Source organism: Perca fluviatilis, chromosome 6 (assembly GCF_010015445.1).
Source record: "Perca fluviatilis chromosome 6, GENO_Pfluv_1.0, whole genome shotgun sequence".
Taxonomy (NCBI): Eukaryota; Metazoa; Chordata; class Actinopteri; order Perciformes; family Percidae; genus Perca; species Perca fluviatilis.
In genome coordinates this window covers 17488216-17515659 of record NC_053117.1, presented here as the reverse complement: position 1 = coordinate 17515659, position 27444 = coordinate 17488216, and the positions used below count along the sequence as shown (strand labels likewise).

The window sequence follows — 27444 nt, the reverse complement described above, 5'->3', positions numbered from 1 at the left end:
TGTGGTACATTCCCTTTCCGTGAAGAATCTGTCATTTGTAAATTTGTTTGGGACTGGTAAAAGTGTTTTGCATCTTGTTAATTTGTTTTCGAAAATGTAAATTTGTTTTCTAAATAATGTTTTATTTTGTTTTCCAAAATGTTTTTTTCATAAATTTGTTTTCTAAAATGTTATTTTGTTTCAAAATTTTCCAAAATGTAAATTTGTTTTCTAAAATGTTATTTTGTTTTCCAAAATGTAAATTTGTTTTTCCAAAATGTAAATTTGTTTTCTAAAATGTAAATTTGTTTTCTAAAATGTTATTTTGTTTTCCAAAATGTAAATTTGTTTTCTAAAATGTTATTTTGTTTTCCAAAATGTAAATTTGTTTTCCAAAATGTAAATTTGTTTTCCAAAATGTAAATTTGTCTCGAGCTTTGTAAAAGTGTTTCATTCTTTGTAATGTTGCATTGCACTTCGCCCGCCCACGTAGTTTTGTGTAGTAGTGTAAGGCAACTATCTTTTGGATTTGGACTATTTCCAGCCAGACATCTTTTTTATTCATATAAATACATAAACCCATTTGAGGCAACATAGCGTAGGTGGAGGATGATAAAATTGTAACATTGCATGCTGAAAAGGGATTGATATTCTGCTTCTGTGTTAGACTTAATATCAAGAGCAGACAGCTGCTGACATCTGAAATCACTTAGTCTTTGGAACTCTAATTAGATAATACACAATAACATGAATAATTCTACAAATTAATAGTCCTACTATAAATATTACTTTTGTGGAGGTCATGATTTGTATTACTGTAAGCATTGGACGCAGTTGTTTTGATTCAACTCTCCTACTACTATTTAAGCAGTAGATTGTGGCAATGTTTTTTTGGGTTGTAATATACAGTATGGTGTTCATGTTTTAAATTCTACAAACATAAGAATGTGTTCTGAAATAGTTGCATATGATAGTGTATATGCCATAAATGTTGTTGGCATACTGATTTACTACGATTCATATTTTCTGTTTCGATTGTGTTAACTTTTTCAGTGAAGACAGGGCCGTTTTACCATGAGATTTATCTTGTAAATAATATTAATAGTACCTTTAGTAAATCAACAGATCAAAACATTTTTAAGTACTTGGCAATGTCTATGTTCAACTGGCCTCTTGATAATATTTTATTTTTCACAGCAATTTAGAATATAAATCTTTGAATTATGGTTTGGATGAAGTTCAGACACAAATATGCTGGAGAGAGATTTATTTGCAGTGTTTTGCAATGTTTGTTTATTTCGAAATGTTTTTAGAAGAAGGATTTTGGGAGAATACAAAAAAAAAGAAGTGGATTCTTTGTTACAGTTACAGTCACATTCTAAATCACAATTTAACACATACAAATTCAGGTTCAGCTTTTACTTGTAGTTTCTTTTAATCCATTGACTCGTCAGCAGCTGCAGCATAAGTAGTTTATACACTTTTATTTGCAAGTGTTTAGAAACAGAACCCCTCGATCAATTGATGCTTTTTGCTTCTGCCTGGTAACGTCCTTGTCTTTCTTTTCATTAAATATATGTTGTCTCATATTACAAGCCGAGATAACCTTGGTGACATAGAGGTATTTTCATAGACTTGACAAAGCTTCCTCCAGAGCGACAGTCCAGAGCCACCAAAGTCATGTAGTGGTAATCCCCATGTCTAGTAAACTCAATTTAATGTGAATGTCTTTAATAGTTACCCCATAAAATTAATCTTTAAAGGAGCCGTTCCTTTGTCTCCTTTCTCTGTGATGTATTTGGTGTTTGTCCACTGACAATTAAAACAGCACCTCTTAAGTGTGATGTATGTGATAGTGTGACTATCTACAGTATAACAGAATGTCATACATACCACTCCCAGAACTAAAATATAAAGTTGTAGTTTTATTTTTTTTATCCATTATTCCACTATTATTCCATTATCCACTTTCAGTTGCTTTGCAGTCAAATTGCCACAATCTGCCCTTATGTTCATTTATTTTCATTGCAGTTGACCAAGATCCACATCAACAAGATTCTGAGTCTCCTGCCATACCAGTTGTGCCTGACCATCCCACCCCCTCCATAGCAGATGGTGAGCCCATCCTGCAGAGTGGAGACCCAGACCTTTCCTCCCTAGCTGCGGTAACCATCACTCCAACTGTTAGCTTTATAAATGGTAAACATGAGATCACATTAGAGCCACAGAGCCCAGAAGAAAAAGAAGCCAAAGGTACCCAGATTTCGACAAATGTGACAACTCTGAGAGCAAGCGATGAAATAACCACGGTGTTTTATGATAGTTGGACTGATCTGGCTGATGATAGCTTCATTGAATCAACAACAGAAATGACAGCAATACTGACCTCTACAGAGATCCCAGATGTTGATGTTGATGTTGATGAGAATGACTCTGACATAATCCCACTAGTTGAATCAACACCTCCTCACATACTCCCTGAAGCAGATGACCTGACCACAAAAGGCTACACACAGAAAGACACAACCTCTGTTCCAGCCTCAACAGTAAAGGACACAGAATCGAAAAGTACACACAAAATTGAAGTTGCCACAGACGCCACTGAGGGGAAGAGTGATGTAACAGCTACCTCTGCTGACTTTGTTCCTACAGTAACACCAGCTGAGCTAGAGATAACCAAAGCAACTAAAAAGACCCAAACCATAAAGGCTCATGAGGAAACCACCTCTGTCATAACCACATCTGTACAAGAAGAGGCCTACGAGTCAGGGAGGACTCCCACGTATGTTAAAAGTGACTCAGGAGTGACTCAGACAGAGAAGGCTAAGGACCAACCATCTGTTACTTCTTCAACTGAACTTTACACAGCCAGTGATAAAGTTGACATCAAACAGGACACAAAGAGCACATTTGCCACTCCAGCTGCTGAAGACAGCACTCAGTCTATGTTACAGACTGTACACTCTCCCTCCTCTGATGACGCTGATGGGAAAACACCAATATCAACAACTAGTGACTCACAGACCTCCACTCAAGATGAGAAGGGAGAGAAAGAGGCCAAAACCCCAAAAGAATTTGCCTTCAGCACAATGGATCCTTCAGTATCTAGTAGTTCTGCCTCTCCTGAGCAGACAGACAAGACTGAGATAACACCGGCTGTAGATGTAGGCAGCACTGAATCATCAGCATCTGCAGCACCTACCCTGGCTAAAACTTCAGAGGCTACAGTCACAAGTCAGGGAAGGAGTACAGCCAGCCAAATGCCTTCCGTCTCACCTAATGAGAAAGTTGCGACTGATGCAATGTCTATACAGGAGGTGGATTTAAGGGTTCAAACAGTAAACTTATTTACAACCAGCCCACCATCAATTACTTCAGCAGGGACAACATCATCTTCAAGTTTAAGTGCTACAAATCCAACGGATCAAGCTACGTGGGAGAGTGAAGTAACATCGCAAATAGTAGAAACAGCAGGCACAGATAAAACATCAATTTCTGCCACTGGTGAGTTGGAAAAAACGTCAGCACCCACCACTATGCACGAGGAGTGGAAACAAAATGAGACAACAACTCCTCCCTCTCATAAATCCACCACAGCGACTGGTTCCCCCTTATACAGTGCTATTGAAATTATTAAAACAACAATGGCCTCTTTCACAGGTTATTTTAGTCAGTATTCAACACAGAGTGCAACACTCATGACTGAATTACCTGAGAAAACTCCCAGTGGTGTCAAAGATGAGGAGACTTCAATAGATCAAACTTCCTCATCTGTAGCTACTTCTACTTCTCCAGTCGATAGCATCGTCGAACCAGATGAGTCCTTTTCAATCGGAGCTTTAACAGTGGAAATCTCAAGTGTGACTGAGGACACAAAAAAGATACAAACTCTAACCGTGGCCCAGGTTAGTGTCATTACGGAGACAGCTTCGTTACATCCTAGCATTGCTGAACAAATTACAGATGACCAAACTTCTCGTACCACATCAACAGGAGCTAGTAATGCAGGTACCATGCTCATAACAGAAAAATCAGCTGTTCAAACAACACAATATGAAACAACTCATGGTTCAACCACAGCAAATACTGTCTCTTCATTGTTGATTACAGAGTCACCATCAGTAACAGCATTGCATGAAACTGAAACAAGTGATACTTCGAAAACAGCTGTCAATACGGCTTCATCATTATACAGTACTGAAAAACCAACATCTGTGTCACGTGAAACACAAGAGACTGTAACCACCAGTAAGACTGAGAAAGCATCAGTAACACCAGAGTCAAGTTCTACATTCCCAACAACACAGGAAGAGAGCTCAGGTGAGCCGACTACTGAGACGTCCAGCAAAGATTCTAAAGGTCGTACAGCTTCATCGTTGTTTAGCACTGAGAAGTCAACAGCACTTCCATTTGGGGAAAAAGACAGTGCTCTCACAGCTCAGACAGAGAAGTCCTCACTCTCTCCTGTTACTGATAAGTCAGAGCAAAGTTCGATTTTCAATCCAGCAGATGAAGAGGGCTCAGGTGACCAAACCCCTCATATGTTCACTTCTACCTCTTCTGTCACAGGGACATCTTCTCTCTACAGTACTGATGCACCAACAGCAATGTCACCTAGAACAACAGAAAGTCTTGACATACTTGAAACAAAACTGCCATCACTTACGAGAGAACCATCGGTTTCTCCAATCTCTGATGAGACACTCACAAGCTCACTAACAATGTCTCCAAGTTTGGCTTCTGTTGTATCATCCATTGATCCAGCCATAGAGGATGATGTTATCAGAAGCGAACCTACAAGGGTGGAGTCCATTCCTTCATCCAGAAGATCAACCATGAGCCCTGAAACAGCATCCTTGGGCCTTCACACTACCAGTGAAAGATCTGGAGACATCAGTGTTGATTTCACTGGAGAGTCATTACTTTTGGCAACCACTCTGTCCTCAATGTCTAGCACTGAGACTCCATTAGTGACAGCATCACATGAAACTGAAATAAGTGTAACTTCAAAGCCAGCTGATATTACAACTTCATCACTATACAGTACTGAGAAACCAACCTCAGCATCAGCTGAAACACGAGAGTCTGTAACAACAAGTCAGACAGAGAAAATATCAGCTTCAGCAGATGTAAGTTCTACTTTTCCAACAACAGACGAAGAGAGCTCTGGTGACCAAACCCAAGAAATATTCATTCAGACCTCCTCTGTCACAGCTAAATCATCTCTTTACAGCACAGAGGCATCAACAGCAACATCTCCTGTTACAGCATCTGCTGTTTCAGACACTGACACTAAAGTTATTAGTAGTGAAATTACAATGGTGGAGTCCATTCCTTCATCCAGTGAATCAACCATGAAACATGATACATCATCACTCCTCATTAGCACAGATTCAAAAAGTTCTGAAGCAAACACTGACAATTTCACTGAAGAGTCAATCCTCACAGCAACTACTGTCTCTTCATTGAGAACAGAGTCACCATCAGTGACAGCAATGCATGAAACTGAAACAGGTGATACTTCGAAAACAGCTGTCACTTCAGCTTCATCACTATACAGTACTGAGAAACCAACCTCAGCATCAGCTGAAACACAAGAGTCTGTAACAACAAGTCAGACAGAGGAAATATCAGCTTCAGCAGATGTAAGTTCTACTTTTCCAACAACAGACGAAGAGAGCTCAGGTGACCAAACTCAAGAAATGTTCATTCAAACCTCTGTCACAGCTAAATCATCTCTTTACAGCACAGAGGCATCAACAGCAACATCTCCTGTTACAGCATCTGCTGTTTCAGACACTGACACTAAAGTTATTAGTAGTGAAACTACAATGGTGGAGTCCATTCCTTCATCCAGTGAATCAACCATGAAACATGATACATCATCACTCCTCATTAGCACAGATTCAAAAGTTCTGAAGCAAACACTGACAATTTCACTGAAGAGTCAATCCTCACAGCAACTACTGTCTCTTCATTGAGAACAGAGTCACCATCAGTGACAGCAATGCATGAAACTGAAACAGGTGATACTTCGAAAACAGCTGTCACTTCAGCTTCATCACTATACAGTACTGAGAAACCAACCTCAGCATCAGCTGAAACACAAGAGTCTGTAACAACAAGTCAGACAGAGGAAATATCAGCTTCAGCAGATGTAAGTTCTACTTTTCCAACAACAGACACAGAGAGCTCTGGTGACCAAACCCAAGAAATGTTCATTCAGACCTCCTCTGTCACAGCTAAATCATCTCTTTACAGCACAGAGGCATCAACAGCAACATCTCCTGTTACAGCATCTGCTGTTTCAGACACTGACACTAAAGTTATTAGTAGTGAAACTACAATGGTGGAGTCCATTCTTTCATCCAGTGAATCAACCATGAAACATGATACATCATCACTCCTCATTAGCACAGATTCAAAAAGTTCTGAAGCAAACACTGACAATTTCACTGAAGAGTCAATCCTCACAGCAACTACTGTCTCTTCATTGAGAACAGAGTCACCATCAGTGACAGCAATGCATGAAACTGAAACAGGTGATACTTCGAAAACAGCTGTCACTTCAGCTTCATCACTATACAGTACTGAGAAACCAACCTCAGCATCAGCTGAAACACAAGAGTCTGTAACAACAAGTCAGACAGAGGAAATATCAGCTTCAGCAGATGTAAGTTCTACTTTTCCAACAACAGACGAAGAGAGCTCAGGTGACCAAACTCAAGAAATGTTCATTCAAACCTCTGTCACAGCTAAATCATCTCTTTACAGCACAGAGGCATCAACAGCAACATCTCCTGTTACAGCATCTGCTGTTTCAGACACTGACACTAAAGTTATTAGTAGTGAAACTACAATGGTGGAGTCCATTCCTTCATCCAGTGAATCAACCATGAAACATGATACATCATCACTCCTCATTAGCACAGATTCAAAAAGTTCTGAAGCAAACACTGACAATTTCACTGAAGAGTCAATCCTCACAGCAACTACTGTCTCTTCATTGAGAACAGAGTCACCATCAGTGACAGCAATGCATGAAACTGAAACAGGTGATACTTCGAAAACAGCTGTCACTTCAGCTTCATCACTATACAGTACTGAGAAACCAACCTCAGCATCAGCTGAAACACAAGAGTCTGTAACAACAAGTCAGACAGAGGAAATATCAGCTTCAGCAGATGTAAGTTCTACTTTTCCAACAACAGACGAAGAGAGCTCTGGTGACCAAACCCAAGAAATGTTCATTCAGACCTCCTCTGTCACAGCTAAATCATCTCTTTACAGCACAGAGGCATCAACAGCAACATCTCCTGTTACAGCATCTGCTGTTTCAGACACTGACACTAAAGTTATTAGTAGTGAAACTACAATGGTGGAGTCCATTCCTTCATCCAGTGAATCAACCATGAAACATGATACATCATCACTCCTCATTAGCACAGATTCAAAAAGTTCTGAAGCAAACACTGACAATTTCACTGAAGAGTCAATCCTCACAGCAACTACTGTCTCTTCATTGAGAACAGAGTCACCATCAGTGACAGCAATGCATGAAACTGAAACAGGTGATACTTCGAAAACAGCTGTCACTTCAGCTTCATCACTATACAGTACTGAGAAACCAACCTCAGCATCAGCTGAAACACAAGAGTCTGTAACAACAAGTCAGACAGAGAAAATATCAGCTTCAGCAGATGTAAGTTCTACTTTTCCAACAACAGACGAAGAGAGCTCTGGTGACCAAACCCAAGAAATGTTCATTCAGACCTCCTCTGTCACAGCTAAATCATCTCTTTACAGCACTGAGGCATCAACAGCAACATCTCCTGTTACAGCATCTGCTGTTTCAGACACTTACACTAAAGTTATTAGTAGTGAAACCACAATGGTGGAGTCCATTCCTTCATCCAGGGAATCAACCATGAAACATGATACATCATCACTCCTCATTAGCACAGATTCAAAAAGTTCTGAAGCAAACACTGACAATTTCACTGAAGAGTCAATCCTCACAGCAACTACTGTCTCTTCATTGATAACAGAGTCACCATCAGTGACAGCAATGCATGAAACTGAAACAGGTGATACTTCGAAAACAGCTGTCACTTCAGCTTCATCACTATACAGTACTGAGAAACCAACATCAGCGTCACGTGAAACACAAGAGACTGTAACTACAAGTCAGACTGAGAAAGGATCAGTAACACCAGAGTCAAGTTCTACATTCCCAACAACACATGAAGAGAGCTCAGGTGAGCCGACTACTGAGACGTCCAGCAAAGATTCTGAAGGTCCTACAGCTTCATCGTTGTTTAGCACTGAGAAGTCAACAGAACTTCCATTTGGGGAACAAGACAGTGCTCTCACAGCTCAGACAGATAAGTCCTCACTCTCTCCTGTTACTGATAAGTCAGAGCAAAGTTCAATTTTCCCTCCAGCAGATGAAGAGGGCTCAGGTGAACAAACCCCTCACATGTTCACTTCTACCTCTTCTGTCACAGGGACATCTTCTCTCTACAGTACTGATGCACCAACAGCAATGTCACATAGAACAACAGAAAGTCTTGACATACTTGAAACAAAACTGCCATCACTTACGAGAGAACCATCGGTTTCTCCAATCTCTGATGAGACACTCACAAGCTCACTAACAATGTCTCCAAGTTTGGCTTCTGTTGTATCATCCATTGATCCAGCCATAGAGGATGATGTTATCAGAAGCGAACCTACAAGGGTGGAGTCCATTCCTTCATCCAGAAGATCAACCATGAGCCCTGAAACAGCATCCTTGGGCCTTCACACTACCAGTGAAAGATCTGGAGACATCAGTGTTGATTTCACTGGAGAGTCGTTACTTTTGGCAACCACTCTGTCCTCAATGTCTAGCACTGAGACTCCATTAGTGACAGCATCACATGAAACTGAAATAAGTGTAACTTCAAAGCCAGCTGATATTACAGCTTCATCACTATACAGTACTGAGAAACCAACCTCAGCATCAGCTGAAACACAAGAGTCTGTAACAACAAGTCAGACAGAGAAAATATCAGCTTCAGCAGAGATAAGTTCTACTTTTCCAACAACAGACGAAGAGAGCTCAGGTGACCAAACTCAAGAAATGTTCATTCAGACCTCCTCTGTCACAGCTAAATCATCTCTTTACAGCACAGAGGCATCAACAGCAACATCTCCTGTTACAGCATCTGCTGTTTCAGACACTGACACTAAAGTTATTAGTAGTGAAACTACAATGGTGGAGTCCATTCCTTCATCCAGTGAATCAACCATGAAACATGATACATCATCACTCCTCATTAGCACAGATTCAGAAAGTTCTGAAGCAAACACTGACAATTTCACTGAAGAGTCAATCCTCACAGCAACTACTGTCTCTTCATTGAGAACAGAGTCACCATCAGTGACAGCATCACATGAAACTGAAATAAGTGTAACTTCAAAGCCAGCTGATATTACAGCTTCATCACTATACAGTACTGAGAAACCAACCTCAGCATCAGCTGAAACACAAGAGTCTGTAACAACAAGTCAGACAGAGAAAATATCAGCTTCAGCAGATGTAAGTTCTACTTTTCCAACAACAGACGAAGAGAGCTCTGGTGACCAAACCCAAGAAATGTTCATTCAGACCTCCTCTGTCACAGCTAAATCATCTCTTTACAGCACAGAGGCATCACCAGCAACATCTCCTGTTACAGCATCTGCTGTTTCAGACACTGACACTAAAGTTATTAGTAGTGAAACTACAATGGTGGAGTCCATTCCTTCATCCAGTGAATCAACCATGAAACATGATACATCATCACTCCTCATTAGCACAGATTCAAAAAGTTCTGAAGCAAACACTGACAATTTCACTGAAGAGTCAATCCTCACAGCAACTACTGTCTCTTCATTGAGAACAGAGTCACCATCAGTGACAGCAATGCATGAAACTGAAAAAGGTGATACTTCGAAAACAGCTGTCACTTCAGCTTCATCACTATACAGTACTGAGAAACCAACATCAGCGGCCACGTGAAACACAAGAGACTGTAACTACAAGTCAGACTGAGAAAGGATCAGTAACACCAGAGTCAAGTTCTACATTCCCAACAACACATGAAGAGAGCTCAGGTGAGCCGACTACTGAGACGTCCAGCAAAGATTCTGAAGGTCCTACAGCTTCATCGTTGTTTAGCACTGAGAAGTCAACAGAACTTCCATTTGGGGAACAAGACAGTGCTCTCACAGCTCAGACAGATAAGTCCCACCTCTCTCCTGTTACTGATAAGTCAGAGCAAAGTTCAATTTTCCCTCCAGCAGATGAAGAGGGCTCCAGGTGAACAAACCCCTCACATGTTCACTTCTACCTCTTCTGTCACAGGGACATCTTCTCTCTACAGGACTGATGCACCAACAGCAATGTCACCTAGAACAACAGAAAGTCTTGACATACTTGAAACAAAACTGCCATCACTTACGAGAGAACCATCGGTTTCTCCAATCTCTGATGAGACACTCACAAGCTCACTAACAATGTCTCCAAGTTTGGCTTCTGTTGTATCATCCATTGATCCAGCCATAGAGGATGATGTTATCAGAAGCGAACCTACAAGGGTGGAGTCCATTCCTTCATCCAGAAGATCAACCATGAGCCCTGAAACAGCATCCTTGGGCCTTCACACTACCAGTGAAAGATCTGGAGACATCAGTGTTGATTTCACTGGAGAGTCATTACTTTTGGCAACCACTCTGTCCTCAATGTCTAGCACTGAGACTCCATTAGTGACAGCATCACATGAAACTGAAATAAGTGTAACTTCAAAGCCAGCTGATATTACAGCTTCATCACTATACAGTACTGAGAAACCAACCTCAGCATCAGCTGAAACACAAGAGTCTGTAACAACAAGTCAGACAGAGAAAATATCAGCTTCAGCAGATGTAAGTTCTACTTTTCCAACAACAGACGAAGAGAGCTCTGGTGACCAAACCCAAGAAATGTTCATTCAGACCTCCTCTGTCACAGCTAAATCATCTCTTTACAGCACAGAGGCATCACCAGCAACATCTCCTGTTACAGCATCTGCTGTTTCAGACACTGACACTAAAGTTATTAGTAGTGAAACTACAATGGTGGAGTCCATTCCTTCATCCAGTGAATCAACCATGAAACATGATACATCATCACTCCTCATTAGCACAGATTCAAAAAGTTCTGAAGCAAACACTGACAATTTCACTGAAGAGTCAATCCTCACAGCAACTACTGTCTCTTCATTGAGAACAGAGTCACCATCAGTGACAGCAATGCATGAAACTGAAAAAGGTGATACTTCGAAAACAGCTGTCACTTCAGCTTCATCACTATACAGTACTGAGAAACCAACATCAGCGTCACGTGAAACACAAGAGACTGTAACTACAAGTCAGACTGAGAAAGGATCAGTAACACCAGAGTCAAGTTCTACATTCCCAACAACACATGAAGAGAGCTCAGGTGAGCCGACTACTGAGACGTCCAGCAAAGATTCTGAAGGTCCTACAGCTTCATCGTTGTTTAGCACTGAGAAGTCAACAGAACTTCCATTTGGGGAACAAGACAGTGCTCTCACAGCTCAGACAGATAAGTCCTCACTCTCTCCTGTTACTGATAAGTCAGAGCAAAGTTCAATTTTCCCTCCAGCAGATGAAGAGGGCTCAGGTGAACAAACCCCTCACATGTTCACTTCTACCTCTTCTGTCACAGGGACATCTTCTCTCTACAGGACTGATGCACCAACAGCAATGTCACCTAGAACAACAGAAAATCTTGACATACTTGAAACAAAACTGCCATCACTTGCGAGAACGAACTATGGTTTCTCCAATCTCTGATGAGACACTCACAAGCTCACTAACAATGTCTCCAAGTTTGGCTTCTGTTGTATCATCCATTGATCCAGCCATAGAGGATGATGTTATCAGAAGCGAACCTACAAGGGTGGAGTCCATTCCTTCATCCAGAAGATCAACCATGAGCCCTGAAACAGCATCCTTGGGCCTTCACACTACCAGTGAAAGATCTGGAGACATCAGTGTTGATTTCACTGGAGAGTCATTACTTTTGGCAACCACTCTGTCCTCAATGTCTAGCACTGAGACTCCATTAGTGACAGCATCACATGAAACTGAAATAAGTGTAACTTCAAAGCCAGCTGATATTACAGCTTCATCACTATACAGTACTGAGAAACCAACCTCAGCATCAGCTGAAACACAAGAGTCTGTAACAACAAGTCAGACAGAGAAAATATCAGCTTCAGCAGATGTAAGTTCTACTTTTCCAACAACAGACGAAGAGAGCTCTGGTGACCAAACCCAAGAAATGTTCATTCAGACCTCCTCTGTCACAGCTAAATCATCTCTTTACAGCACAGAGGCATCAACAGCAACATCTCCTGTTACAGCATCTGCTGTTTCAGACACTGACACTAAAGTTATTAGTAGTGAAACTACAATGGTGGAGTCCATTCCTTCATCCAGTGAATCAACCATGAAACATGATACATCATCACTCCTCATTAGCACAGATTCAAAAAGTTCTGAAGCAAACACTGACAATTTCACTGAAGAGTCAATCCTCACAGCAACTACTGTCTCTTCATTGAGAACAGAGTCACCATCAGTGACAGCAATGCATGAAACTGAAAAAGGTGATATACCGAAAACAGCTGTCACTTCAGCTTCATCACTATACAGTACTGAGAAACCAACATCAGCGTCACGTGAAACACAAGAGACTGTAACTACAAGTCAGACTGAGAAAGGATCAGTAACACCAGAGTCAAGTTCTACATTCCCAACAACACATGAAGAGAGCTCAGGTGAGCCGACTACTGAGACGTCCAGCAAAGATTCTGAAGGTCCTACAGCTTCATCGTTGTTTAGCACTGAGAAGTCAACAGAACTTCCATTTGGGGAACAAGACAGTGCTCTCACAGCTCAGACAGATAAGTCCTCACTCTCTCCTGTTACTGATAAGTCAGAGCAAAGTTCAATTTTCCCTCCAGCAGATGAAGAGGGCTCAGGTGAACAAACCCCTCACATGTTCACTTCTACCTCTTCTGTCACAGGGACATCTTCTCTCTACAGTACTGATGCACCAACAGCAATGTCACCTAGAACAACAGAAAGTCTTGACATACTTGAAACAAAACTGCCATCACTTACGAGAGAACCATCGGTTTCTCCAATCTCTGATGAGACACTCACAAGCTCACTAACAATGTCTCCAAGTTTGGCTTCTGTTGTATCATCCATTGATCCAGCCATAGAGGATGATGTTATCAGAAGCGAACCTACAAGGGTGGAGTCCATTCCTTCATCCAGAAGATCAACCATGAGCCCTGAAACAGCATCCTTGGGCCTTCACACTACCAGTGAAAGATCTGGAGACATCAGTGTTGATTTCACTGGAGAATCATTACTTTTGGCAACCACTCTGTCCTCAATGTCTAGTACTGAGACTCCATTAGTGACAGCATCACATGAAACTGAAATAAGTGTAACTTCAAAGCCAGCTGATATTACAGCTTCATCACTATACAGTACTGAGAAACCAACCTCAGCATCAGCTGAAACACAAGAGTCTGTAACAACAAGTCAGACAGAGAAAATATCAGCTTCAGCAGAGATAAGTTCTAATTTTCCAACAACAGACAGAGAGCTCAGGTGACCAAACTCAAGAAATGTTCATTCAAACCTCTGTCACAGCTAAATCATCTCTTTACAGCACAGAGGCATCAACAGCAACATCTCCTGTTACAGCATCTGCTGTTTCAGACACTGACACTAAAGTTATTAGTAGTGAAACTACAATGGTGGAGTCCATTCCTTCATCCAGTGAATCAACCATGAAACATGATACATCATCACTCCTCATTAGCACAGATTCAAAAAGTTCTGAAGCAAACACTGACAATTTCACTGAAGAGTCAATCCTCACAGCAACTACTGTCTCTTCATTGAGAACAGAGTCACCATCAGTGACAGCAATGCATGAAACTGAAACAGGTGATACTTCGAAAACAGCTGTCACTTCAGCTTCATCACTATACAGTACTGAGAAACCAACCTCAGCATCAGCTGAAACACAAGAGTCTGTAACAACAAGTCAGACAGAGGAAATATCAGCTTCAGCAGATGTAAGTTCTACTTTTCCAACAACAGACGAAGAGAGCTCTGGTGACCAAACCCAAGAAATGTTCATTCAGACCTCCTCTGTCACAGCTAAATCATCTCTTTACAGCACTGAGGCATCAACAGCAACATCTCCTGTTACAGCATCTGCTGTTTCAGACACTGACACTAAAGTTATTAGTAGTGAAACTACAATGGTGGAGTCCATTCCTTCATCCAGGGAATCAACCATGAAACATGATACATCATCACTCCTCATTAGCACAGATTCAAAAAGTTCTGAAGCAAACACTGACAATTTCACTGAAGAGTCAATCCTCACAGCAACTACTGTCTCTTCATTGAGAACAGAGTCACCATCAGTGACAGCAATGCATGAAACTGAAACAGGTGATACTTCGAAAACAGCTGTCACTTCAGCTTCATCACTATACAGTACTGAGAAACCAACCTCAGCATCAGCTGAAACACAAGAGTCTGTAACAACAAGTCAGACAGAGAAAATATCAGCTTCAGCAGATGTAAGTTCTACTTTTCCAACAACAGACGAAGAGAGCTCAGGTGACCAAACTCAAGAAATGTTCATTCAAACCTCTGTCACAGCTAAATCATCTCTTTACAGCACAGAGGCATCAACAGCAACATCTCCTGTTACAGCATCTGCTGTTTCAGACACTGACACTAAAGTTATTAGTAGTGAAACTACAATGGTGGAGTCCATTCCTTCATCCAGTGAATCAACCATGAAACATGATACATCATCACTCCTCATTAGCACAGATTCAAAAAGTTCTGAAGCAAACACTGACAATTTCACTGAAGAGTCAATCCTCACAGCAACTACTGTCTCTTCATTGAGAACAGAGTCACCATCAGTGACAGCAATGCATGAAACTGAAACAGGTGATACTTCGAAAACAGCTGTCACTTCAGCTTCATCACTATACAGTACTGAGAAACCAACATCAGCGTCACGTGAAACACAAGAGACTGTAACTACAAGTCAGACTGAGAAAGGATCAGTAACACCAGAGTCAAGTTCTACATTCCCAACAACACATGAAGAGAGCTCAGGTGAGCCGACTACTGAGACGTCCAGCAAAGATTCTGAAGGTCCTACAGCTTCATCGTTGTTTAGCACTGAGAAGTCAACAGAACTTCCATTTGGGGAACAAGACAGTGCTCTCACAGCTCAGACAGATAAGTCCTCACTCTCTCCTGTTACTGATAAGTCAGAGCAAAGTTCAATTTTCCCTCCAGCAGATGAAGAGGGCTCAGGTGAACAAACCCCTCACATGTTCACTTCTACCTCTTCTGTCACAGGGACATCTTCTCTCTACAGGACTGATGCACCAACAGCAATGTCACCTAGAACAACAGAAAATCTTGACATACTTGAAACAAAACTGCCATCACTTACGAGAGAACCATCGGTTTCTCCAATCTCTGATGAGACACTCACAAGCTCACTAACAATGTCTCCAAGTTTGGCTTCTGTTGTATCATCCATTGATCCAGCCATAGAGGATGATGTTATCAGAAGCGAACCTACAAGGGTGGAGTCCATTCCTTCATCCAGAAGATCAACCATGAGCCCTGAAACAGCATCCTTGGGCCTTCACACTACCAGTGAAAGATCTGGAGACATCAGTGTTGATTTCACTGGAGAGTCATTACTTTTGGCAACCACTCTGTCCTCAATGTCTAGCACTGAGACTCCATTAGTGACAGCATCACATGAAACTGAAATAAGTGTAACTTCAAAGCCAGCTGATATTACAGCTTCATCACTATACAGTACTGAGAAACCAACCTCAGCATCAGCTGAAACACAAGAGTCTGTAACAACAAGTCAGACAGAGAAAATATCAGCTTCAGCAGATGTAAGTTCTACTTTTCCAACAACAGACGAAGAGAGCTCTGGTGACCAAACCCAAGAAATGTTCATTCAGACCTCCTCTGTCACAGCTAAATCATCTCTTTACAGCACAGAGGCATCAACAGCAACATCTCCTGTTACAGCATCTGCTGTTTCAGACACTGACACTAAAGTTATTAGTAGTGAAACTACAATGGTGGAGTCCATTCCTTCATCCAGTGAATCAACCATGAAACATGATACATCATCACTCCTCATTAGCACAGATTCAAAAAGTTCTGAAGCAAACACTGACAATTTCACTGAAGAGTCAATCCTCACAGCAACTACTGTCTCTTCATTGAGAACAGAGTCACCATCAGTGACAGCAATGCATGAAACTGAAAAAGGTGATACTTCGAAAACAGCTGTCACTTCAGCTTCATCACTATACAGTACTGAGAAACCAACATCAGCGTCACGTGAAACACAAGAGACTGTAACTACAAGTCAGACTGAGAAAGGATCAGTAACACCAGAGTCAAGTTCTACATTCCCAACAACACATGAAGAGAGCTCAGGTGAGCCGACTACTGAGACGTCCAGCAAAGATTCTGAAGGTCCTACAGCTTCATCGTTGTTTAGCACTGAGAAGTCAACAGAACTTCCATTTGGGGAACAAGACAGTGCTCTCACAGCTCAGACAGATAAGTCCTCACTCTCTCCTGTTACTGATAAGTCAGAGCAAAGTTCAATTTTCCCTCCAGCAGATGAAGAGGGCTCAGGTGAACAAACCCCTCACATGTTCACTTCTACCTCTTCTGTCACAGGGACATCTTCTCTCTACAGTACTGATGCACCAACAGCAATGTCACCTAGAACAACAGAAAGTCTTGACATACTTGAAACAAAACTGCCATCACTTACGAGAGAACCATCGGTTTCTCCAATCTCTGATGAGACACTCACAAGCTCACTAACAATGTCTCCAAGTTTGGCTTCTGTTGTATCATCCATTGATCCAGCCATAGAGGATGATGTTATCAGAAGCGAACCTACAAGGGTGGAGTCCATTCCTTCATCCAGAAGATCAACCATGAGCCCTGAAACAGCATCCTTGGGCCTTCACACTACCAGTGAAAGATCTGGAGACATCAGTGTTGATTTCACTGGAGAATCATTACTTTTGGCAACCACTCTGTCCTCAATGTCTAGTACTGAGACTCCATTAGTGACAGCATCACATGAAACTGAAATAAGTGTAACTTCAAAGCCAGCTGATATTACAGCTTCATCACTATACAGTACTGAGAAACCAACCTCAGCATCAGCTGAAACACAAGAGTCTGTAACAACAAGTCAGACAGAGAAAATATCAGCTTCAGCAGAGATAAGTTCTAATTTTCCAACAACAGACGAAGAGAGCTCAGGTGACCAAACTCAAGAAATGTTCATTCAAACCTCTGTCACAGCTAAATCATCTCTTTACAGCACAGAGGCATCAACAGCAACATCTCCTGTTACAGCATCTGCTGTTTCAGACACTGACACTAAAGTTATTAGTAGTGAAACTACAATGGTGGAGTCCATTCCTTCATCCAGTGAATCAACCATGAAACATGATACATCATCACTCCTCATTAGCACAGATTCAAAAAGTTCTGAAGCAAACACTGACAATTTCACTGAAGAGTCAATCCTCACAGCAACTACTGTCTCTTCATTGAGAACAGAGTCACCATCAGTGACAGCAATGCATGAAACTGAAACAGGTGATACTTCGAAAACAGCTGTCACTTCAGCTTCATCACTATACAGTACTGAGAAACCAACCTCAGCATCAGCTGAAACACAAGAGTCTGTAACAACAAGTCAGACAGAGGAAATATCAGCTTCAGCAGATGTAAGTTCTACTTTTCCAACAACAGACGAAGAGAGCTCTGGTGACCAAACCCAAGAAATGTTCATTCAGACCTCCTCTGTCACAGCTAAATCATCTCTTTACAGCACTGAGGCATCAACAGCAACATCTCCTGTTACAGCATCTGCTGTTTCAGACACTGACACTAAAGTTATTAGTAGTGAAACTACAATGGTGGAGTCCATTCCTTCATCCAGGGAATCAACCATGAAACATGATACATCATCACTCCTCATTAGCACAGATTCAAAAAGTTCTGAAGCAAACACTGACAATTTCACTGAAGAGTCAATCCTCACAGCAACTACTGTCTCTTCATTGAGAACAGAGTCACCATCAGTGACAGCAATGCATGAAACTGAAACGGTGATACTTCGAAAACAGTTGTCACTTCAGCTTCATCACTATACAGTACTGAGAAACCAACCTCAGCATCAGCTGAAACACAAGAGTCTGTAACAACAAGTCAGACAGAGAAAATATCAGCTTCAGCAGATGTAAGTTCTACTTTTCCAACAACAGACGAAGAGAGCTCAGGTGACCAAACTCAAGAAATGTTCATTCAAACCTCTGTCACAGCTAAATCATCTCTTTACAGCACAGAGGCATCAACAGCAACATCTCCTGTTACAGCATCTGCTGTTTCAGACACTGACACTAAAGTTATTAGTAGTGAAACTACAATGGTGGAGTCCATTCCTTCATCCAGTGAATCAACCATGAAACATGATACATCATCACTCCTCATTAGCACAGATTCAAAAGTTCTGAAGCAAACACTGACAATTTCACTGAAGAGTCAATCCTCACAGCAACTACTGTCTCTTCATTGAGAACAGAGTCACCATCAGTGACAGCAATGCATGAAACTGAAACAGGTGATACTTCGAAAACAGCTGTCACTTCAGCTTCATCACTATACAGTACTGAGAAACCAACCTCAGCATCAGCTGAAACACAAGAGTCTGTAACAACAAGTCAGACAGAGAAAATATCAGCTTCAGCAGATGTAAGTTCTACTTTTCCAACAACAGACGAAGAGAGCTCTGGTGACCAAACCCAAGAAATGTTCATTCAGACCTCCTCTGTCACAGCTAAATCATCTCTTTACAGCACTGAGGCATCAACAGCAACATCTCCTGTTACAGCATCTGCTGTTTCAGACACTGACACTAAAGTTATTAGTAGTGAAACTACAATGGTGGAGTCCATTCCTTCATCCAGTGAATCAACCATGAAACATGATACATCATCACTCCTCATTAGCACAGATTCAAAAAGTTCTGAAGCAAACACTGACAATTTCACTGAAGAGTCAATCCTCACAGCAACTACTGTCTCTTCATTGAGAACAGAGTCACCATCAGTGACAACAATGCATGAAACTGAAACAGGTGATACTTCGAAAACAGCTGTCACTTCAGCTTCATCACTATACAGTACTGAGAAACCAACATCAGCGTCACGTGAAACACAAGAGACTGTAACTACAAGTCAGACTGAGAAAGGATCAGTAACACCAGAGTCAAGTTCTACATTCCCAACAACACATGAAGAGAGCTCAGGTGAGCCGACTACTGAGACGTCCAGCAAAGATTCTGAAGGTCCTACAGCTTCATCGTTGTTTAGCACTGAGAAGTCAACAGAACTTCCATTTGGGGAACAAGACAGTGCTCTCACAGCTCAGACAGATAAGTCCTCACTCTCTCCTGTTACTGATAAGTCAGAGCAAAGTTCAATTTTCACTCCAGCAGATGAAGAGGGCTCAGGTGACCAAACCCCTCACATGTTCACTTCTACCTCTTCTGTCACAAGGACATCTTCTCTCTACAGTACTGATGCACCAACAGCAATGTCACCTAGAACAACAGAAAGTCTTGAAACACATGAAACAAAACTTCCATCACTTACGATAGAACCATCGGTTTCTCCAATCTCTGATGAGACACTCACAAGCTCACTAACAATGTCTCCAAGTTTGGCTTCTGTTGTATCATCCATTGATCCAGCCATTGAGGATGATGTTATCAGCAGTGAACCTACAATGGTGGAGTCCATTCCTTTATTCAGTGGAAAAAATAATGCAACAGATGAAACATCAGTTACTCCTACAGAGGTTCTCACAAAAGCAACAATGATTAACACAAAGGGGCCGTTTTTGACAACAGCATCACCTGAACCTGATACAACTGAAGTTTTAAAATCTCATGTAACCAAAGCTTCTTCTCTCTTCAGTACTGAGAAATCAACACCAGTGCCACAAACTGCTTCCAGTGAATCTCAAAGCAATCTTCCATTCTCTACAGTAACAGATGAAAGTCAGATAGCTGAGACTCAGAGCACATCACAGCCTGGTGTTGAATCAACAACCCAAACCTCATCACAGTTCATGACAGAGGAGTCTAAAGATGCTACCCAATTTTCTACCACAATTGAGCCAATGGAAACTGAGTCAGGAAGTGGGGATTCTACTGAAGTAGAGGAGTCAGGAGAGGACACATCTGCATTTTCAGATGAAACCCCCTTCAAAACACAGACAGCATCTCATCAACCCTCTGTGGAACAAACAACCTTAGCAATAACCACATTTAGAACATCAATTACATCCATATTTGTTGAGGAAGAAAGTTCAATTGATAAACAATTCACAACAGTCACAACAAGTCCCTATACATTTGAAACATCTCAACCCATGGCAATTCCCAAGGTCACCATGTATACCTCAAAGGAAACCTCTACTTTCATTGACATGGAGAGCTCTGGTGGCTCAACTGACGAGGATGATTTGGAGTCAAGTCCAAATGGATCTGGTGCAGAGGTATACATTGCGACTACTACAAAACCCCAGGATGAATTTACTGTGGCCACAGATGACAATAAGAGCACATCTGACACGTTAAGTGCTGCTTCTTCGACTCACTCCAGTACACAATTTACCAAGGAATTTGTGTCATCAACCCAATCACCACACATGACCAGCACTGAGCAGGGCAGTGGGGTCTTCACAGATGAGGATGAGAGTTCAGGTGCTGATCTTTTCAATGGATCAACTACATTTGTACCAGTAACAAGTTATCCTGTGATGTCCACGACTGTAGCAGCTACAAATGGAATCACTTTGTCATCTATTGCTATTGCTGTTACTGAAGAGAGATCAAGTGACGAAACAACAGATATGTCCACTGACGATGTTTTTACCCAAAAACCTGCTGGCACCGCAGTTTCTTCTCTTCACAGCACTGAGAAGCCAACAGCAATGTCTCCTGAAATGCAGACATCGACAGTTCAGGGAAGCTCAGATGATATGTTCTTTCAGAAGTCATCTTCAGCTGTTTATAACACAGAGTCTCCTGCTGTCACTTTGGTAACATCTTCAGCCGTAGTGGATATTGAAGATAAAGAGATACAGAGTACAGCCTCTTCCCTGTTTAGCACAGAGAAACCTAAAACATCAACAGCATTGCATGAAAGTGGACCATCTGATATTCCAAAATCTGCTGTAATTGCAGCTTCTCTCTACAGCACTGAGAAGCCAAACATAACAACAGTATATGCTGTCACATCTGCCCAGTCGGTTAACACATCTATATCTGTAACTGATGAATCAACACAGAGTTCAGCCTTTACATTAACAGAGGTAGAGAGTTCCGGTGACCAGACCACTGAGATGTTCACCTCAAAGCCATCAGTGATGGAGAGCGTCACATTTGGAGAAGCAACAGGTGAAACCGAAACCTTTGTGTCAATCACACCAAAAGCTGATGAGCAAGTTTCCTCACAGGAGGGTGAAATTACTCCAGATGCAGAAAGCCCCATCACTTCTGAAGTGACTTCTGCTTTGAGCATTGGGAATGAAAGTACTATAGCTGAGCACATAACGCAATCCTCTTATATAACTATGTCCCCCCATACAATTGGAGCTTCAGTTAGTGATCACTCTACAGTTGACTTCACCACAGTAAGCTCTAGCAGTGAACATAAGCAAGATAGATTCTCAGCAATGTCCACCGCTATTCCCTCCATTATATATCACAGTGTTACAGATCAACAGGTTGTGATCATTACTCCCAGTAGCAGCCAAGCCAAGACTGACCAAACTGAACAAACACCAACCATGGTTCTGCATGTGTCTAAACCATTAACCAGCACAACTATCATATTCACAGAGGATGCAAAAAATGAAGATGAGCTGTTCTCTGCAGTTACAGACAGTATAAAGGAAGGCAGCTCCACTCCTGAGCTTATCACCAAAGATGATAATATCATTGATGCCGACACTATCTCCATAGTTCCCTCTTCTTCATTTTACCCAACCATCCAGACAGAGGAAGCTGGAGGTGTCACACCAGTTACAATGACACAAATGCTGGAGATAACAGAAGAATCGGAGGGTTCAGGGACTGATAGTACCAACTTACATGCAACCTCAGCCATTAATTCATCATTAACCTCTGCATCTTCTGAATATGTATCGTCCACTTTAAAACCATTAACTGTGGAAGGTTTGTCTAGTATGCAGACATCCAGCGAAGAGACGGTTACATTCGTACCACAGGCCACCCCAGCTACTACTCTGTCCACAAAGTCAAGCTCTGAAGAAACATATGATTTAACTACACCATATACAGTTTTCCCTATTGAGACTCATTCCAAACTAGTTCCAGAGCTGGTGAAAGATGATTTATCAGGGGAAGACACTGCTGATAATGCCACTGAGTCTATCACTGAAATCGCCACTTCCTCATTTTTGCCTTCTCAAACTCTAACTGAAACAACCGACCCAAGCTCAGTCACTTCGGTGTTCAGTGAGGAGTATATGGTCAGCACAGTAGAAAAAGAAAAATCCATGACATCTTCACCCACAGCCGTTACAGCCACAAGTCATCGCACAACAGATGAAACATTAAGTTCAACTATTTCCACGCAAACGGCTGTACCTTCAGTTGCTGTCACACCACACACACCAGTGTCGACGGAACATGGCACAGTGAAATCAACCAGTAAAGCTTCTCATGATGAATCTTTAGGTGTCAACGACGCTGATGAAAGTTCTGCAGAGACAACTTCAGGGTACTCTGTGGATGGACGGACAGCATTTGAGAAGCCAGTGATATCTACATCCTCTACGCTGTTCAGCACTGAGAAACCAACTGTTGCCCCTGATACAGGACATCCAGACGTCAATGATACAGACACTTCAAGTGATCAAACTTCTGGTATAGTGGCAACAGTGAAAGCCGGACCGGTAACATTTTCCGTTACCTCACCTGCACCTGAAATTGCAGTATCAAGTCCTGCTTCCAGTCTTTATAGCACAAAGAAGCCAACGGTCACATCATCTCCTGACATTACTGGGAAGGATATATCATATAGTTACACTCATGTGACAGAGCCTGTGACAGAGGCAGCTGCCTCTCTGTACAGTACAATGAAAATGGACCAAATGCTATCCACAACAACACTTTCTCCTCCCTACAGCACAGATATATTTTCAGTGGCAAGTAACACAGATGTTGCAGGTGAGGAGGGCTCTGGGGGTGAGATATCAGATACCACAACTGCATCACCTAAGACAGTGACATCTGAGGGTGAAAATACTGTAGCCACTTCAGTCTCCCGTCAGTTCAGCACAGACAAACTCACCACAATGACCCCAGAGGATGAAACGAGCAAGGCAACCACAGAGATAGAGAGAGCATCACTGTCAGAAACAGTTTCACCCCCTACCGATGGTGCAACATCAACCCCAGCACATGAAGAGAGCACAAGGGACCCCATGACCTCCACATCTACAAAAGAATCAATTTTGACAGGGTTGTATCTACAAAGCACTTCAAAGCCTGATGTTATGGTTCAGTTTGTCGCAACTTTTGTACCAGAACTAGATACAACACCATCTGAGGTGTCCTTTCAACAGGCCAGGTCTGAAATCACGTTCACTGATCATCCCAACATTGACATCTCCTCTGAGAAAACTGTGTTGGCCACAACCAGACCAATGTTGCCCAGTGAAGAGTCAAGCCATCCCTTTGAACCTAGTGATGTGACTCCCCAGACTGAAGTGACAGCCATGTCAATGGAAGATAAGACAGCTGAAGCACAAAGTCGAGCACCTATACCCAAAGAAATTTCAACTGATGCTGAAGGTAGCAGGCAAAATAGTAAAATACCGGAAACATTTACTGATGCTGCAATAACTTCACATCCTAGCGATGAAACAGTACATTCTAAAGGGACAACTCCAAAACTTGCAACTGACAGATCTGCAAAACCTAAAGAAGAAACTTCAGCTGTTGGGACTGCATCTACTACAGACTCAAGCTCAGTGGAAACATCTGCAGAGAGTTCAAGTGAACAAACTATAGAGGCGACAGCTTTGTCACTTTTAACGCAAACAAAAAAGATTCAGTCCCCAACTGTGTCTTCACTGTTCAGCACTGAGACTCCATCGGTGGCTTCCATTTCAGATGATACTGATCAAGTGGCCTCTAAAGAGTCATCAACAACATCAACCAAAATGGTGACAGTAGAGAGTGAGCATACTGCCACATCCCCCTCTGCCACTGATACATCAACTGCTGTGTCACTTGAGACAGACACTTCAACAGATAAAGAAGGTTCAAGTTATGACATTACATCATCAGAGAGTGGGGAGATCCCTGTATCAACAGATTCAAGCATTATCATTTTAACAGAAGCAGAAGGTTCAGGTGACATGACAACTAGTATAGTCAATCCTGACTCGGTCACTCCAGCTGTTTCATCCCTGTCCGGTACTGTTGACTTGGATGTTATCACCAGCATGTTATCACCTGAGATGGAAAACACCCAAACAAACAAGCCAGAGTCATCTACATATGGCCAAACAACACATTCTCAGGATGCATCACTGACCACAACTCACCCTATGTTTACAAGTCATGAAGCAAGCCAGATTACAGAGGTAACAACTGTGCCTGCTGCCTCTTCTTCAGTGGGTGAACCTGTATCTGCTTCGGTGGAAGATGGGACAATTGAACCTGCTGTTGATCGGGGTTCAAGTGGTGCAAAGATTGAATCATCTCCAAATACAGATGTCCAAATAAGACCATCTCCAGAGAATATATATGATGAGAACATAGATCATTCGACTCCAGATTATGAAGCACCAGAAGAAAAGGCATCCACATCACCTGTAGTAGCAGCAGCAGCTATTACTTTGCTGCCTTCTGCCTCAGCTCCCATCAGTACAGCACCCTCCTCTAGTTCTGAGAGTGGTTCAGAAAGCACCAGCAGCTCAGAGGAAAGCATGTCCACAGTGCGCACTGTTAAGCTGGATGGCGATGAGGTTGAAAACATCACCTCTGAGCTTGTATCTGCCACAGCTAAGTCACCCTTCATCCTTAGTACTGGGGCTGAAAGTGGGTCTGTCAGTTCTGGGAATGCATCTGTCAGCTCTGACAGTGTGTCTGGGGAAATGACGACTACAAAGAAACCAAAGATCCCCATTATGGAGGAACAGTCTCTGTCCCCAGATGAAATCCAGACTGTATTCAAGGTAGATGCTACCACAGCTTCAAATATGGAGTCTACAAGTGCTGATAGCACCTCTGGGAAAGAGGAAGTTCTGGGCAAAATTGAGGGCGATGTCTCTCCTCACACTGAAATACCCACAAGGACCCATTTACAGTTCACAACAATGACACCAGCTCAAGCACAAAGCCAGCCAGTCTTAGTTGCATCCGTAGCCACCACTCTGTCATCTTTTTCTGAGGAGAATGACAAACCGGACAGTGACATACCACTCATTGAAGGAGAACCACCACTAATAGAGGAGGACACAACTGCGATAGTTGACACAGGACTCGATTTGGGGCACACTGTTGTTGGCGAGACTGTTGATATTCCAGGTAAGTTTTTTTTTAAATGGCTTTCATTCGAATACAACAAAATGTTTAAGCTCAGAATAAATTTCCTTTTTATACAACCTTTTTTTTTTTTTTAAATCTCTTAACAGGACTTTACTCATGCACAGACAATATTTGTCTGAATGGAGGATCTTGCTACAAGAGTGGCAGCATCTATACATGTAGCTGTGCTCCTGGTTACAGTGGTGATCGCTGTGAAACTGGTAGGATACTATAAATAATTCCTCTCACAATTTCTCACTGCCGTAACTTTTACCCAGGAAGTATCAAATTAATCCTAAAAGTGTGTTTACTGACATAGCAACTACAAGTTTTTTGGCTGACTTTTGTTATTCATTATGTTTGTTTCTTATGTAGATACAGATGAGTGCCAGTCAAACCCTTGCCGCAATGGAGGTACATGTGTCGATGGGCTGGCTTCCTTCACATGTGTGTGCCTCCCAAGTTACTCCGGGCTGTATTGTGAGGAGGGTAAGTTTGTGGTTATTTTGATTGATTCTCTCCACAACTTCTTTCTAAGTATTGTTTCACACTAACACAAGCTTATCATTTCATTAGTGTTGTAAGTGGTTCCAACCATCCATCTTGTTTAGTCTAAGCTTATACTATTTTCAAATGACAGAATAAACAATTGTCACCTCATATGCAGGACTTGCATTTGGTAATATGTTTAGACAATTAATGTAATCACTCTCCTGAACACCTGGGAAAGAAACCAGAAAAGACTGAATCATTTCAATTTCAGCCAAAGCCACAGAGATACAATTAAAACGTATTGTCTTAGGTTTCTCTAGGGCATTATCTGAGTCATAAACACAATCTTTATCTCATCATCACAATCACTTTTTAGTAGTCAGGTTTTAGTATTGCTTGATGATCTGTCATGTCAGATAATACTTCAAGCACCCTTGAGCTTTAATTTCCACAAGTTTCAGACATGCAGACATTTGACACATTTTCAGTGTACCCTATTTCAGACATTTATTTCTCAGTGCCAAGTCAGATGTGGTGTACACTACATCGCAGGTATGCTAGACATCACTCACTATTTCCCTCTAAGACAAGACAATTAGACTAGACATTAAAGTTCCTGGGTACTCTCCTGGTTACCAAGCTTATCTACACAAGGCATTTATGGAATATTGTACAAAGATGAATTTATTCTGAAGTTCCCATATTCACTTTAGCTTCCTAGTTGTGCCGCCCTTTGAACCCAAGTGTGTTAAACCCAGGGCATGCATCATCTGCTTTGGCGGATTTCTCTTGACCAGAGTCTACTCCCTGAATTTTGTCAGGACCACTCATCAGCGAATCACACCCATTTACTGTGCTCTGACACAGCTGTTGTCTGAGAAAGTTTTGGCAGTAGAAAATGAGAAAAAGTAACAACCCAGTGAAGGATTCTGCCTCTGTTTTTGTCTGTTAATGTTTGGAAGCTGGAGTGAGGAGGGAAGGGAGGAACAGACAGTAACTGAGTTGCTGCAGTATACAGTATGTTGGGAAACATAACATTGGTAGGGTCAAGATGAGGCTGGTATCAAGGTGTAACAGAGAAAATCTACAATCTTTGGTGAAATAAGATAAAAAAAAAT

The 27444-nt window shown here is 41.8% G+C and overlaps 1 protein-coding gene across 1 annotated transcript in view; it reads left to right on the top strand.

Moving 5' to 3' along the window:
- Positions 1–27444, top strand: part of LOC120560528 (versican core protein-like) — a 52529-nt gene that overhangs the window by 19509 nt on the left and 5576 nt on the right. Inside the window, exons 7-8 of the mRNA XM_039803149.1 lie at positions 25942–26055; positions 26210–26323. Of these exons, the coding sequence (XP_039659083.1) occupies positions 25942–26055; positions 26210–26323 (228 nt within the window). The remainder of the gene's footprint in view (positions 1–25941; positions 26056–26209; positions 26324–27444) is intronic.